This window comes from Sinocyclocheilus rhinocerous, unplaced genomic scaffold (genome assembly GCF_001515625.1).
Source record: "Sinocyclocheilus rhinocerous isolate Xijiao unplaced genomic scaffold, SAMN03320098_v1.1 scaffold200, whole genome shotgun sequence".
Classification (NCBI taxonomy): domain Eukaryota; kingdom Metazoa; phylum Chordata; class Actinopteri; order Cypriniformes; family Cyprinidae; genus Sinocyclocheilus; species Sinocyclocheilus rhinocerous.
In genome coordinates this window covers 461,397-475,422 of record NW_015641014.1, presented here as the reverse complement: position 1 = coordinate 475,422, position 14,026 = coordinate 461,397, and the positions used below count along the sequence as shown (strand labels likewise).

At 37.1% G+C, this 14,026-nt stretch overlaps 1 protein-coding gene and 1 pseudogene across 1 annotated transcript in view; both read right to left on the bottom strand.

Moving 5' to 3' along the window:
• LOC107753638 (protein FAM185A-like) overlaps positions 1-215 on the bottom strand; it is a 4,915-nt gene extending 4,700 nt beyond the window's left edge. Inside the window, exon 1 of the mRNA XM_016569848.1 lies at positions 180-215. Within this exon, the coding sequence (XP_016425334.1) occupies positions 180-215 (36 nt within the window). The remainder of the gene's footprint in view (positions 1-179) is intronic.
• Positions 216-3,726: 3,511 nt separating this feature from the next.
• Positions 3,727-14,026, bottom strand: part of LOC107753538 (hepatocyte growth factor receptor-like) — a 56,954-nt pseudogene continuing 46,654 nt past the window's right edge.

Sequence of the window (14,026 nt, the reverse complement as noted above, 5' to 3'; positions counted from 1 at the left end):
GAACGAGCCGTTTTAGGTAGGCGTGGTTAACTCTTAACTTTTATAAAGAATATCTCTTTGGATTTGAGACTTTAGTCTTTACAACTTTACAGATCTTCTTTATGCACCAAGAGCTTGTAACACTCCAAAGAGAAAGGAAAAAATGAAATCGCATCATATGACCCCTTTAAATTAATTACTTTGATCATCATAATGAACATGAAACCCGTCCACATTAGCAGTTTGATTCGCATCTGTCACGTGCACACTAATAAATGCCCGATCAGCCTCAGGAAAAGCATGTGGATCCAGTGATTTTATGGATATATTACAGCCTAAATGACATTTGAGAAAGGATTAACTAATAATTCCCATTGCTTTACAGGTTTTTTCAAGTCTTTAGCAGTTGCAGGAGCATCTGAAAAAGCTCGGAGAGCCTGAGATCAAAGCCCTGCTGAAGAGTCTTGAACATCTCTGCACTGAACCCACACACACACCGTGACATAACCGCTGTGTAACTGCACAAGTAAACATAACTAAAGCTTCACTTAGTGTGAACTAAGACTAAACTACATAAGTACGCCTTAGAACAAAATGCTAAAGGCTACTTGCAATAGTAAACGCTGTATAGATAGAAATGTTTACATCACGAGGGCAGGGCAGCGCACAGCAATGACAGCAAACCGGAGCAGGTTCAGAGCGCGAGTGGAATTATGGGAAGTGTAATTCATCAACCGTAAAATGAAGTCCACTCCGTGATACTGATTGTGACCAAAGAGTATAGCATGTTGTTATGGTTGATTGTGTCTGCTGGAGTTTGGGCAGGAGTGATACCGCGGCTCCACCTCGCGACACTACTGCGCAGACTCTGGCTCCAAACAAATCTCTACTGCGCAGACTCTGGCTCCAAATGACGTCATTTACTCAAGATGGCAGCGGCCATACTGAGATGCTTTGGCTTCACTTTTTGGAAGGAATAGGAGATGCGTCGTCCATTTTTTTTTACAGTCTATGATTGTGACAAGATATCATTCATCTTTAAATAAAGTGTGATTGTCGTCTGAATGATCCAAGAAGGATACAATTACGATTATCAAAAATATTCTAAAAATAAGCATTAATATGCTAAGAAAAGAAGAAGACAAAGTTAAAATGACAAAAAAGGCATATGTTGCTTAATTTGAATAATAGGCTAATATCAATAAAAACAACAACAATAATTCACTGATATAAAATTGGAGTTAACCATTATAAAATGGAGAGTTACGGCTCCATACTTAATTTTGATGACCCAACTAGTAAATATATTGACATTTTTAGTTGCTTATAGTTTTTAGTTTACTTAGACTTAATTTTGTTTTCATAACATGTCTGAAAAGTATTAACTTTTATTTTAGCGAGACAATACTATTGTGTACCTCATTTGTTTGTTACTTTGGATAAAAGCGTCTGCTAAATGACTAAATGTAAATGTAAATGTGTTGCAAACTTGTTGCAAACTTTCCACTGACAGATATTTTCTATAGCCTACTACACCAACTCTGTCTAAAAATGTAACCCTCACAGAACCTTTTTAGATTTTTGCAATTAGGCTGTTCATTGTTTATTAAGCCTGTTTCTTATGTGAACTATTGTGTGGTGCCCAAAACAAAATTAGAAGCTGTTTTCACGTACTATCTTTGTGTGGACATTTGGCCCCCAAAATATAGACAAAACATGACCCAACCTGTTTTATTAATATTGAGGGGTAGTAGCACTAGAGATGGAATGTACTACTATGTTGTAAGTGGCTCATAACTGTCATCTCAGGATGATTTTAAACTCTCAGTGCTGGTCGTTTTGGAGCTGAGACAGAACGTCATACTGGGGCGGATTTTCCGTCTGTTTTTGTAATACCCGCGAGCGATATTATTCATGAAACTACCTCACTGCTTGTGTAACTTGTCTTAATTCCTTCAATGAAGGCCCAAGGTAATTTATTTTTACTGAAAGTGATTCATAATCCTGAAACAATAGGCCACAGTCAAAAAGTAGTTGCTCTCCTGGCCAGCTATTATATTTACACACACGAATGCTATAACTCGTCCAGTAGGTGGCACTCTAGTCATTCCACATAAAGCGAGGTCACAGGTTTACAATAGCGTCTTTTGACAACAAATAACAGTGTCATATCCTCCTCCACATTAGCTTATGAATTAGTGTTGAGTTATGAGGAGGGATTTAGTATTTGTCCTCAAGTTAGGACAGCCAAGTTCAGAATCTAATAAAGCAACAGTAAGGCTACACATGGTTTTTGCATTGCAGGTCTACTTTTTGAATACATTTAATGCATGTTAGCCAAATTGTTCTTAAGTGAGGCAATAGCCATGCTGTAATACTCATCAACACTTTGCAGACTAGTAAAAAGTGTTAATATCTATGAGAGGATGTTTATTGTATGTGGTATCTGTAAATCATAATATGTAATTCATTTAGCTGCACTACTCTTTCAGACAGGTAGTGTTACACTTCTTTTCGAAAAGAGACCATAAGAGGAAATTAAAAAGCCTGTCTAGACACCAGCGGTTGAGGGTCGAGTCAAGAGCATAGAGGGTAATCAGAAGGTCATGGTCAAAGTTCAAACAGAGCCGATGAAATGGAGACTTCAGAGAGGACAACATTTGCTAGATACAGCACAAAGAGAGTTCATTCATATATGACACACATAATAAAACTTTATTATCATGACTGGAACGACAGAAATATTGTCATTTGTACCATTTCTGAGTTGGATCTCCATATAGAAATCTTAAGAAGACAGTCTTGACAGGTTTAAAGAAAAGAAAGGTTTTCATAAATGGTGAAACCTAAACCGTGATATAAAACAAATCAAGATTCAGCCTGTTTTTTTAAATCATTTGTAACAACACTAGAACTTCACTCACATAGGGATAAAATGAAATGTTGATTGACCTTATTTAACTGTTATACCAAACTGTCTATACTGTGTTCATAGGCTATATATACATGTATAACACAGCAAGTCAGACAATAAGGATAGAGAGACAAATAATTTACATCATACAGTAGTCCGTTATGGCAAGTCACATTCATAGTCATCTTCACTACATAGAAACATACAGGCCCACACTGAATCTGCGTCTGCTGTTCACAAAGTCTCACGCATTCTTTCTCTCTCTCTATATAGTATATTTTGTGTGTGCATATGCAGAATTACATATATATGCATGTGTGTGTATTAGGGCTGCACAATTATGACAAAAATCATAATTGCCTTGAAATTGTAATTGCGATTATTAATTACGATTATCACAATTTACATTGAATGATGTTTATACCATTGTTTGATGCAACTGCATGCTGTATTTTTATATGAAAATAAACAAGCTGAAAACACTCTAACTGAAAAACCTTTAGTGCTTTTCTATAGTATTAAGCCTCAAATGTCAACTATACATCGGATTGGTTTCTTCTTTTAATTATAAAAAAAGTAAAAATATAATGGTATTATAGTGTTATACTAAAACTAAAATTAAAACAATGGAAAAACCCTAAAGATAACATGTAGAAAGAAAAAAAAGCCCTAGTGTGTAAGTGTGTATATATATATATATATATAGAGATATATATATAAATTGAAAATTTATAAACACGAACATTCAATTTATCTATCTATCTATCTATCTGTGTGTAAATATATACTTTTAATAATTAAAATATATATTAAATATAAAAAGCATATATTTATAATATCTCTATAGATATATGCATGTGTAGTCTATGCACTCAATCAGTTGTGAAAATGTGAAAAAGCTGCGCAGATTCCATGTGAACCTTGTTGTATGTTCACTTTGACACTAAACTTAAGCAGATTATATAAAAATATAGAACTACGGAAGAAATCTTGTCAGAAAGATTCAAATGCCAGGACAGAAAACAATGATCTGAACACAAGTAAACAAAACAGAATCAGATTATTCATATCGGTCTGAATCAGACGTATAGGCCTCACAAGAACATTGACAGATTCGATGTTCTTCAAAACATCACGCGAGTCCAGTGTTCTCCTGAAAACTTCATTATGCTGCGCTCAGTTCATAGTATGAAGGCATGCACAACGTTTTATTACACTTTTCACAGAAAATAAATTGGTCAACGTACAGTACGCTCAGGTAACGTTGGAGAACACAAGTTGAGACATCTTGAAGTTGTTTGAAAGCATCTGCCAATAGCATGAATGAATCAGATGGTCACAAACTGCAAGAATCATCAAAATGCAACCCTACAGATGAAATGTTAATGGGATGCCAACGGCAGTGGTGTCACAATCTCTGTCCCAGGAGATCAGGACCATCTTATGCTCGACTGGAGAACCTTAACTCCACAGGTCAAGGCTCATCATAATCTATTTACAGCGATTAAGGGAGTGTCCGTGTCTTTTAAGTCTTTCACAGTGTCCTTGGGCCGCTTTCTTCCTCCTTTAATGATGAAAGCCGCCCCTGGCAGCCAGTCCAGTGTCTTTCATGAACAGCAATGGCTTTTTTGTTGTTCTCCTGTCTCTCCCTCCCTCTGTCTGGTGTCTTTGTCTCTCAGGTGCAGCAGTCACGGTCCAGGTTACTCTGAGAGGAGATGAGAGAGGGGTAGGGCGTCATCTTATCGATGTTGACGTAGGTGGTGTTAAGGAGGATGTAGTGCTCGCCGCTGAAGCTGGAGAAGATGGCAGCGATGCGGGACACGAGCTCTGAGAAGGTGGGCCGGCGCTCGGGTTTAGGGTGCCAACACTCAATCATGACATTATATCTACAAAGAAAAGAGAAAAATGTAAGGAAAATCTAAATTCTTAATAAAAGTTCTTGGTCTTATTGTGCAGGATTCATCTGCACACATTTTTCCAAGCAAAAAAAGTTTTCAAATGTCATTAATTATTTAATGTTCATGGCATTAATAGAAGCAAAATACTTTAATATTAGGGGTTCATTTATACAATTAGCAAACAACATTAATAATGTTACAGCCCACTTTGCACAATCTAATCAAATCCCACTAGATATAATGAAGCCCCACCCTGCATTAATATAAACAGAATACTCTTTGTTTCAATTTAAAAGGTGCATTTAAAAATGAGTTAAATATATATATTCTTTCATCGTTACATTTAACTAATATTTTAAACATGAATTAAATATTTTAAATGTCTTTATTTGGCAACTAGATTTTTTTCATTTTACTGGTACATTAGCTTTGTTTTTAAACGAAATAAAAACAATATTGTTCAAAAGTCTGAAGTCAGCAGAGATTTTTAAATATTTTTGAAAGAAGTCTCTTATGCTCACCAAGGCTGCATTTATTTGATCAAAAATACAGTAAAAACAGTAATATCGTGAAATATTACTACAATGTAACATACCTGTTTTCTTCTTTAATATATTTTAAAATGTAATTTATTCCTGTGATGCAAAGCTGAATTTTCAGCAGCCATTCAGTCTTCAGAGTCACATGATCCTTCAGAATCATTCTAATATTCTGATTTGGTCCTGAAGAAACATTTATTATTATCAATGTTGTGCTGCTTCATATTTCTGTGGAAAACATTTTTTTGTTGTTGTAATTTTGTAACAACACTAAACTATTTACTATTCACTTTTGATCAATTTAATGCTTCCTTGTTGCATAAAAGTATTTATATACATAAAAATAATTTTTATTTAATTTTACACACACACATATATATAAAATATTATATTTATTAACATATAATTTATTTTATAAAAAAACTTACTGACCCCAAACTTTTGAACATTAGTGTAGTTTTAAATATTTCTATTTATTTGTCAGTTAATTTTGATTCATTTTGAGCTAAGAATCACAAGTGTAGTGCAAGTCATTCTAATTCTCCACTTTCCATCCCAGCTGTTTGCTTTGGCAGTTCAAGACACCTTTGCCTTGAAATTTATAACCTTCGGTGCAATCTTTCATCGCATTTCAGAATGACTTTCCATTGTTTATCCTGCAATAGTCTGCTGAGCAGAGGCACGAAGACCTGGGAGGACTGGCTCTTTGTGCCGTCCATGAAGGAAGGGAGTGATGACCCACATATCTCTATTCAGATCAGCGGGTGGATATTAGACGGCAGCGTGTGAAGAATGTTTGGAGGTTGACTCATATCATACAGGCAGGGTGGGGAGTCGATGTGTGCCGAGCTCAGGTAGTCATGCAGAGCTGAGCTGGCCAAGAGTTTTGATGAACTACTACTGCTTGACTGAATCTGCGGGTGGTTAACAATGGCTCTCTGTTTTACGCTCGTGTTGATGCACTCCCCCTTTGGAGTGCCGTACGGTGGTCATAATGAAGGACCAAGTATGTGTCATGAGGGTGTGTGTGTGTGCACTTACAGTGCATCTGGGCAGAACTCTGGCTGTAACAGTCTTCGTCCTTGCAGGAGGAAGATAGTGATGTCGAAGGAGTTCACATCGGAGTAAGGCGGGGCACCCCGGGTCATGAGTTCCCACAGCAACACGCCGAACGACCACTGTGTGAAGACATTATGAGGAGTTATGAGGAGGGCAAGTGAGCACCTATCAAAACAAGTGAACTTTGGGTGGCTCCAACACTGTCATTTGATGGAGGCCAACAAAAAGGGAAACAAAGCACAGGAAAGCTGAACTCATAAATCCACTTAAGGGAACAGTCAGGTCAGTATTTGGGAAATTTTGAGAAATTATTTTCCCCTGAAGTGGCCACGAGTAGTCATCTATTTTATTTGAAACACAGGTAGGTTAGAAAACAGGACGTGACACACCTTGAGCCCTGACTTGTGTGTGCATGCATGAGTCAGTGTGATAGAGAAAAATTTCTGCACAAATCTTGTCAAAGTGACCCAGAGACCACAAGTTGTTTAAAGACTGGATAGCTTTTGAAATATTGCCATCAGAAGAACTGGACCAAACTAAAATGTCGAAGTAAAACTTCACTGTACTGCAGTAAACTACCTACATAGTCAGCATTTTGGGGGATCATGGATGCACTGTGATTTGATTTAGTGCATATGATGCCCAAAATTGATATTCGAGTTTGATTTGAGCACTCAAGCATCCTTTTGATATCCAAAAATATTAGGTTTGTTCATTTAAACTGCTTATAAAGCCCAAAAATATTCAATTTGGTCATTTAAACACCTTACTTTTGAAACAGCATAAAATTTTTATCGTCCATCTTTTCTTCGTTCATCTTCGGAACACAAATTAAGATATTTTTGATGAAATCTGAGAGCTTTCTGACCCTGCATAGACAGCAATACAACTGACATGTTCAAGGCTCAGAAAGGTAGTAAGGACATCCTTAAAATAGTCCATGTGACATCAGTGGTTCAACAGTAATGTTATGAAGACACGGAAGAGAAGAAATCGTTTAATACAGTTATTTTTGTTTTCTTTGCGCACATAAAGTATTCTCATAGCTTAATAAAATTACGGTTGAACCACTGATGTCACAGGGCCTATTTTGTCCTTACTACCTTTCTGGGCCTTGAAAGTTACTTTCCAGTGGGTTAGAAAGCTCTCCGATTTCATCAAAAATATCTTAATTTGTGTTCCAAAGATGAACAGAGGGAACAGAGGTCTTACGGGTTTGGAATGACATGAGGGTAATTAATGAGAGACGTTTCATTTTTGGGTGAACTATCCCTTTAAGGATGCCACTACAAACTGAGATTGTGATTGAGATACTCACCACATCAGATTTGGTGGTGAACTTATGTGTCTGCAGACTTTCTAATGCCATCCATTTGACGGGCAGCTTGACCCCGTGCTTGTTGTGCACGCTGTAGTATTCTTTATCATACACGTCTCTGGCCAAGCCAAAATCAGCCACCTTTACTGTGTAGCTCTCATCCAACCTGAAAGATACAAAATACAAATATTTGATCCAAGTCATTCATTTAAGAATATGAACACCCTAATGCAAGTCACATGCCCCTTAAAACATTTAATTTAGGGCACGAGTGCTCCTAAACAAAGAAGTAAGTGCCCTAAACATACTGTACGATACTTCAAAACACTGTTGGTAATTTGTTGAAAAACTCACATGCAGTTTCTGGCCGCAAGGTCTCTGTGTACAAACTTCTTGCTGGCGAGATATTCCATTCCTTTAGCCACCTGCAGCCCAAAACCCATCAGGTCCTTCACTGTGGGGTTCTGTGGGAACGAAAACAAGCACTCCATTTAAAAACAATAACGATAAAAACAACACAAGGCACTGCCACCTGTTTAATTAAATTTTTATCATCTTTATTATGTTTTTATTAGCTATGGAGCTATAGTCACTGAAGTTGAACGGAAAGACATTAAGTGCCAGATTTACGTAACAGGTCAAATTAGCACCAGAGCACAATTCCAAAACAATTCCGATGGGTGCAGAAATCTCTGCGGGGGATTTACTGACAATATGCAAATTAAAAAACACAGACGCAACAACTAATTTACATATCGACCAACGCAATATACCAAGTACAGCGCAAACTAGCATAGTCGCAAATAAGCAGAGCCGATGCTCATCAGGTGCGGGTGATTAATTAAATTAAATTAAATTAAAATTGGGAGTTAAATAATGACCCAAATACCAGTAACTTGATAAGCGCAAATGTTAGTAAATTGCATTGCGTTATTCATTTTAATACTCTCCTCCCATAAATTTTGCGTTTGAAAGGGAAATTCCTACAAATGCATATTCAATAAGGTCAGGCGCAAAAATAACTGTGTCCACGCCTTTTCAATGCTAATTCTTCACTGCGCATCTTTAGGAAATCCTGACAGTACTATTTTAACGCCTAAAAATGGTTTGTGCTGGTGCAAGCTGTTAGTAAATCTGGCCCAATGATGCTGCCACTACATACGTGAGCTTCATCTCTGATGAAGTTGCGTAGATCTCCGTGCTTCATGTACGGCAACACGACGAGAGGCGAGCCTTCGCTGGGCAGGCAGATTCCCAGCAGAGAGAGTACATTAGGATGGCTGAAATCTTTCATGATGATGCCCTCCTTCAGGAACTGGGATACCTCCTCTATATCGGTGATTCCTGCCACATAAATGCACAATAACAGAAGTTCAAAGATCACCACAATGGTTTTTGGTATCACCCCCAGCTTAGATTTACACATGCAAAATGACTCTTTTAAAATCTATCCTGCTATACATTTTCTGAGTTAGCAGTAAACCTGCCAAATTGTCAGTGAACCATTCACCACGACTTATAAATTATCCCCAACACTATCAAGTGTTTTATCACACACAGCCTGATATTTCAGGCGGGAGGTTTCGGAGCGGAGACTTAATCCGCTGTGACATGACCGCACCGTTACTAGCTGAGCTCTGAGATTCTGTTGGTCCTGCCATTTTAGCTGCGCCTCCCTTAATCTTGTTGGTGGAGCTTTCACATTTTGAGGAGATTAAACAGATGTTTAACCTTTCACTAAGAGAAAGAGAGGCTTATGGGTACACAAAAAAAGAAAAGGCCTGTGTGTACATGTCTTACAGTAGACTGATCCTGAGCGATGAAGCATCCTACGCTACACTGACTGCTGTCAGAGTAGCTTAGGATCCTCAAAAGATTAACACTGATCTGAGAACAGCCCTACAGTAGTCAATCAATTCTTCATTATTTATTCATAACAATTTTATGATTCTTTGTTGTGATTAATATATGAATGCACCAGGGTTATTATAGTCTACCAAAACCACAGAAACAAAATGAAATAAATTAAATTAAAGTTTTTTTAATATATATTTTATTTAAGCTAGTTTTATTTATTTTGCCTTGATGTACTAAAATAACTTGAATCTGAAATGAAATGAATAAAAACTATATAGACATTTTTTAAAAGCCAAAAACTACATAAATAAAATTAAAATGACAAAAACATACAACAAAATGACAACTTTTACTAAAATGAAAATGAAAATGGAAAATATAAAAATAAAAACTAATGTAAAATATTAATAAAAACTGAAATGCACAACAAAAACAGCCCTTTGTCAAAAAGATTATGTAAAACATGATACATTGAGAGTTTAGTTAAACAACAGTTCCTTTTGAAAACTGAGACAGGAAAACAAAGCTCGGGTCATAAATCTAAAAGCTCTCAGTGACATGACGTGATTAGAGGCATCTCTAATGCGATATGGCTGCATTCATCATCATCATCTTCATCACAAGGCCCTATTAAAACAGCCTCAACAGTCATATGTCATATTTCAGTAAAGAGATGTCAAACTGTGTTCAGAATGGATTCATAACTTATGGGTGGAATAATTATGTAGACTAGAGGGGATCCTAAATGCATTTTAACATTTTCTGTAGGATTTAATAGTTTCAATGACTTTTAGGCAGATAGGGCCACTCGATACCACGTTATAGCAGTTTTACCATGTTTAAGGGGTGTTAGGCACCACGAATACCTAAAACCCTCATGAACATGATTGAATGTGGTTCATCCAGTCAGATTTTAGAGCTTCGGCTCTCTGTGCTTGCAACTGTACCACCTCAACACTCATGTTGTCAAACTCACGGTTTAAGGACTTGACGGCACAGTGCTGCTTCTGGCCATCTGGTTCGAGCAGGGTTCCATGGAACACGCAGCCAAAGTGCCCTGGTGCACACAAAGACAGGAAAAGATGCAGAGATTATTAGCACATCAATCTATCAAAGCACTTTATGCCAGAGCGGAGTGTGGGCATAGCAGTTGCACATCACATCAAGTCCAAAAGCAAAAACAATGTAGTGTGAATATATTGTGCTGGGACTACAATTGATATGTTGCTCTCAAACTTTCTCCCTCTGAGTCTCCCTGTCTCACACAGTAGGATACTTTTTTAATTACAGGAAGTGACATATGTATGAGGTTCATTTAAGTTCAATTCAGTACCATTTTCCACTGTACATTTGCTTTTTTGGAAATGTCGCAAGCCAGACTCAAACTTGCATTGCTGGTTATACACTACTGTCAATTTAATAACATGTGAACAGTAAAGACATTTATAATAGATTTCTATTTAAAATAAATGTTGTTTGTTTTTTCTTTCCATTCATCAAAAAAATCCTGAAAAATATTTATGATTTTGATCAGTAAATCAGCATACTAGAATGATTTCTGAAGTGTAAAATGTAATATTGTATTCACTATATTGTAACTTTTTGATCAAATAAATGCAGCCTTGGTGAGCATAAGAGACTTCTTTCAAAAACGTTTCTTTTGAAACTATGGAAACTGCTACTGTATAGTTTGAAAATTTAAAAATGTGAAATCTAATTCTTCTTTCCAATCCCCAAGATTTGAGATGCAGTGTAATTCGTGTCTGTCGCACAAATAATGTGCAACGAGTTGCACGGCAAAGTTTAATAATTAGTGCTTTATTGAAATCTGACCCTATGTATAAGCTACAATAATAGTGAGACTGTGCAAAACAGACACATAAAAAATAATTGTGAGAATACTGTGAAATACGAACTCAAACAAGGCGTCTGGAGTGCAGCGTGGTGTGTAACTAAAAGATTAACCAATTACAAGTGTCTGGGCAGGGTATTCTCTCTAATGAGGGCATGGAGAATAGAGGGCAAGAGAGAGTTGGGGTGTTGTGTTGAAATAATAGAGCGTGGAGTGCTGTAATCTCTCTCCAGCTCTGCTATCACGTCTTCCCAGATGGCAGCAGAGTCAGATTACCGGCACGGAGCCCTGAGACGGCCCAACAATGAGCCTGGAATTTAACACGGGAACAAATCACCACACATGCCACCCCGAGCACCCCAACATACTCACATACACGCACAGCCTCTTCCTCTTGCTCTATAAATCGCATTGTGTCACATGCACAAACACAGGCATACACACACACACACACACACACACACACAGGACTTGGTTTTCCCACAGGGGTGGTGGGTTTTAGGAGTACTGTGCAGGGGTTTGGGAAGGACTGGAGACAGTGAATCTGATACACACGTTCACACCCCCACTTCTGTAGTACAATGAGAAGACGGGCAATTTAACGTTCAAATGTCCAACCTGCCGGGCTGATTGTCACCATTTAACCTGTTAACTTTAACCACGTCTGAAACTGATTCCCTCTGCTAAATCCCTCATTTGAGATATTGGATTTCTTGTAATGCAGTTTTTTGGCAAGTCTTTGTTGCCAAATATGTTTGCAAGTTACAGTAACAGTACAAAGAGACTAGATTTTTGGATCAATGACAAATAAAAGTGTCCAAGATAAAGGAAAAATCTAGTTTAAATAGTGTGTTTTTTAACTGAGACTCACTGATGACACAGAGACAGCTGACCTCTCTATAATATCTTGTCTTATGTTATTTTTTCTTAATGGTGGTTGCACCACATTACTTTTTTTGGCAGAATTTTTTTTTATTAAAAACTAGGGATGCCCCCTAATAGTCAACTAATCGTTAGTCAACCAGAAGAGGCTTGGTCGACCAAAATTTTATTATATATATATATATATATATATACAGAAATTGAAATTGAAGTTATCAAACACTAAATCCTAAATGAAATATAGATTATTTCTTAAAGCTATAAAAGTTATTTTTTCCTCTTTTTTTCTTTGTCCTTTGATAAATAGACATCACAGCAGCTGGTTATTTGGTTGTTTTGGCTGTTATTTCTTTAAGAGCTGCCACTGCTGATCGTGACATGGATCTGACACACATCATATTTTCTCTCAACTCTTTTTACCTTTTCTAAACCACTTCAGGTCTTAAAGTCTCTATTAATGAGCTGACTAGTTAAATCGGGTGTGTTAGATGAGTGAGACAGTGCTGGGCCATTGCATGCACGTAGTTTATTTCGCGCTTTGATATGAAAGGATACAGGCTACAGCACACACTGGCGCCTTTGTGCATGCAATTGAAGAGCACGCGCTGCGAGCACAGTACCGTTTCCACGCTCGTTTGGCTCGCGCCTGGCGCCAGGGTTGCCAGGTTTTCACAAGAAAACCCGCCCAATTGCTACTCAAAACTAGCCCAAAACTAGCCCAATTGCGTTTCAAGGGGGTCCCCAGTTAAAAATGGCGTTCTGGGGGGTAAAATACACGTTTTTTGGCGGGGTTCCCCTGCTAAACTTCGCATTCCAGGGGATAAATATTATGGAGTCGCTTCAACCCGTGGACATGAAAAACAACCCGCGGCAACAGTGTTGAAGTAGCCCAATTCCGCAGGAAAACCGCGGACTTGGCAACACTGCCTGGCACTGAAGTGAAGTGCAGCGCGTGTCTGAAACGTCTCCCGTTCTCAGTCGTTCTGCGACTGAATAAATGCACTTCTTGTCCAGAGAAAAAGTGACAGAAGTAGCAGTTGTGAGTGGGGTGGCCAACCCTAGCCCCGCCCCTGCGTTAATTGCATTAAGTATTTTTAACGTGTTAAACTGAAAAAATTAATCGCCTGCGTTAATGCGCTATTTTTGACACCACTAATATATATATATATAAATTTTTTTTTTGGCTTATTTTATTTAAGAAACCCTTGTTAAAAGAATTTAATTCTTTTCATTCTTCTTTTTTCTTCATTTAGATGTCAGTACATTTGTATCACACTGACAATCTTTAATTAGACCCCTACAAAACATGAATTTTGAGATGAATTTTTAATTAATCATAGTATTTATGTGTGAAAGTCATTTTATGTATGATTTTTTAAAATTAATTATTCCAAATAAAGTATGGTAACGCTGGTGCTTGCTAAGGTACACAAACACCTTTATTTTGTAAAGTACACTGTTTAACAGTTTGGGTTCAGTAAGATTCTCTTTTCAAAATAATAATTAATACTTAATTTAATAATTAATCATTTATTCAGCAAGGATGCATTTCATTTATCAAAAGTGACAGTAAAGACACAACATTTTTTTTATTTCAAATTAATGCTGTTCTTTTGACTTTTTTTAGAATCCCCAAAAATGTATCATGGTATTCACAAAAATATGAAGCAGCACAACTATTTTCAAAATTGATAATGATAATGATAATAATAATAATATATATATATA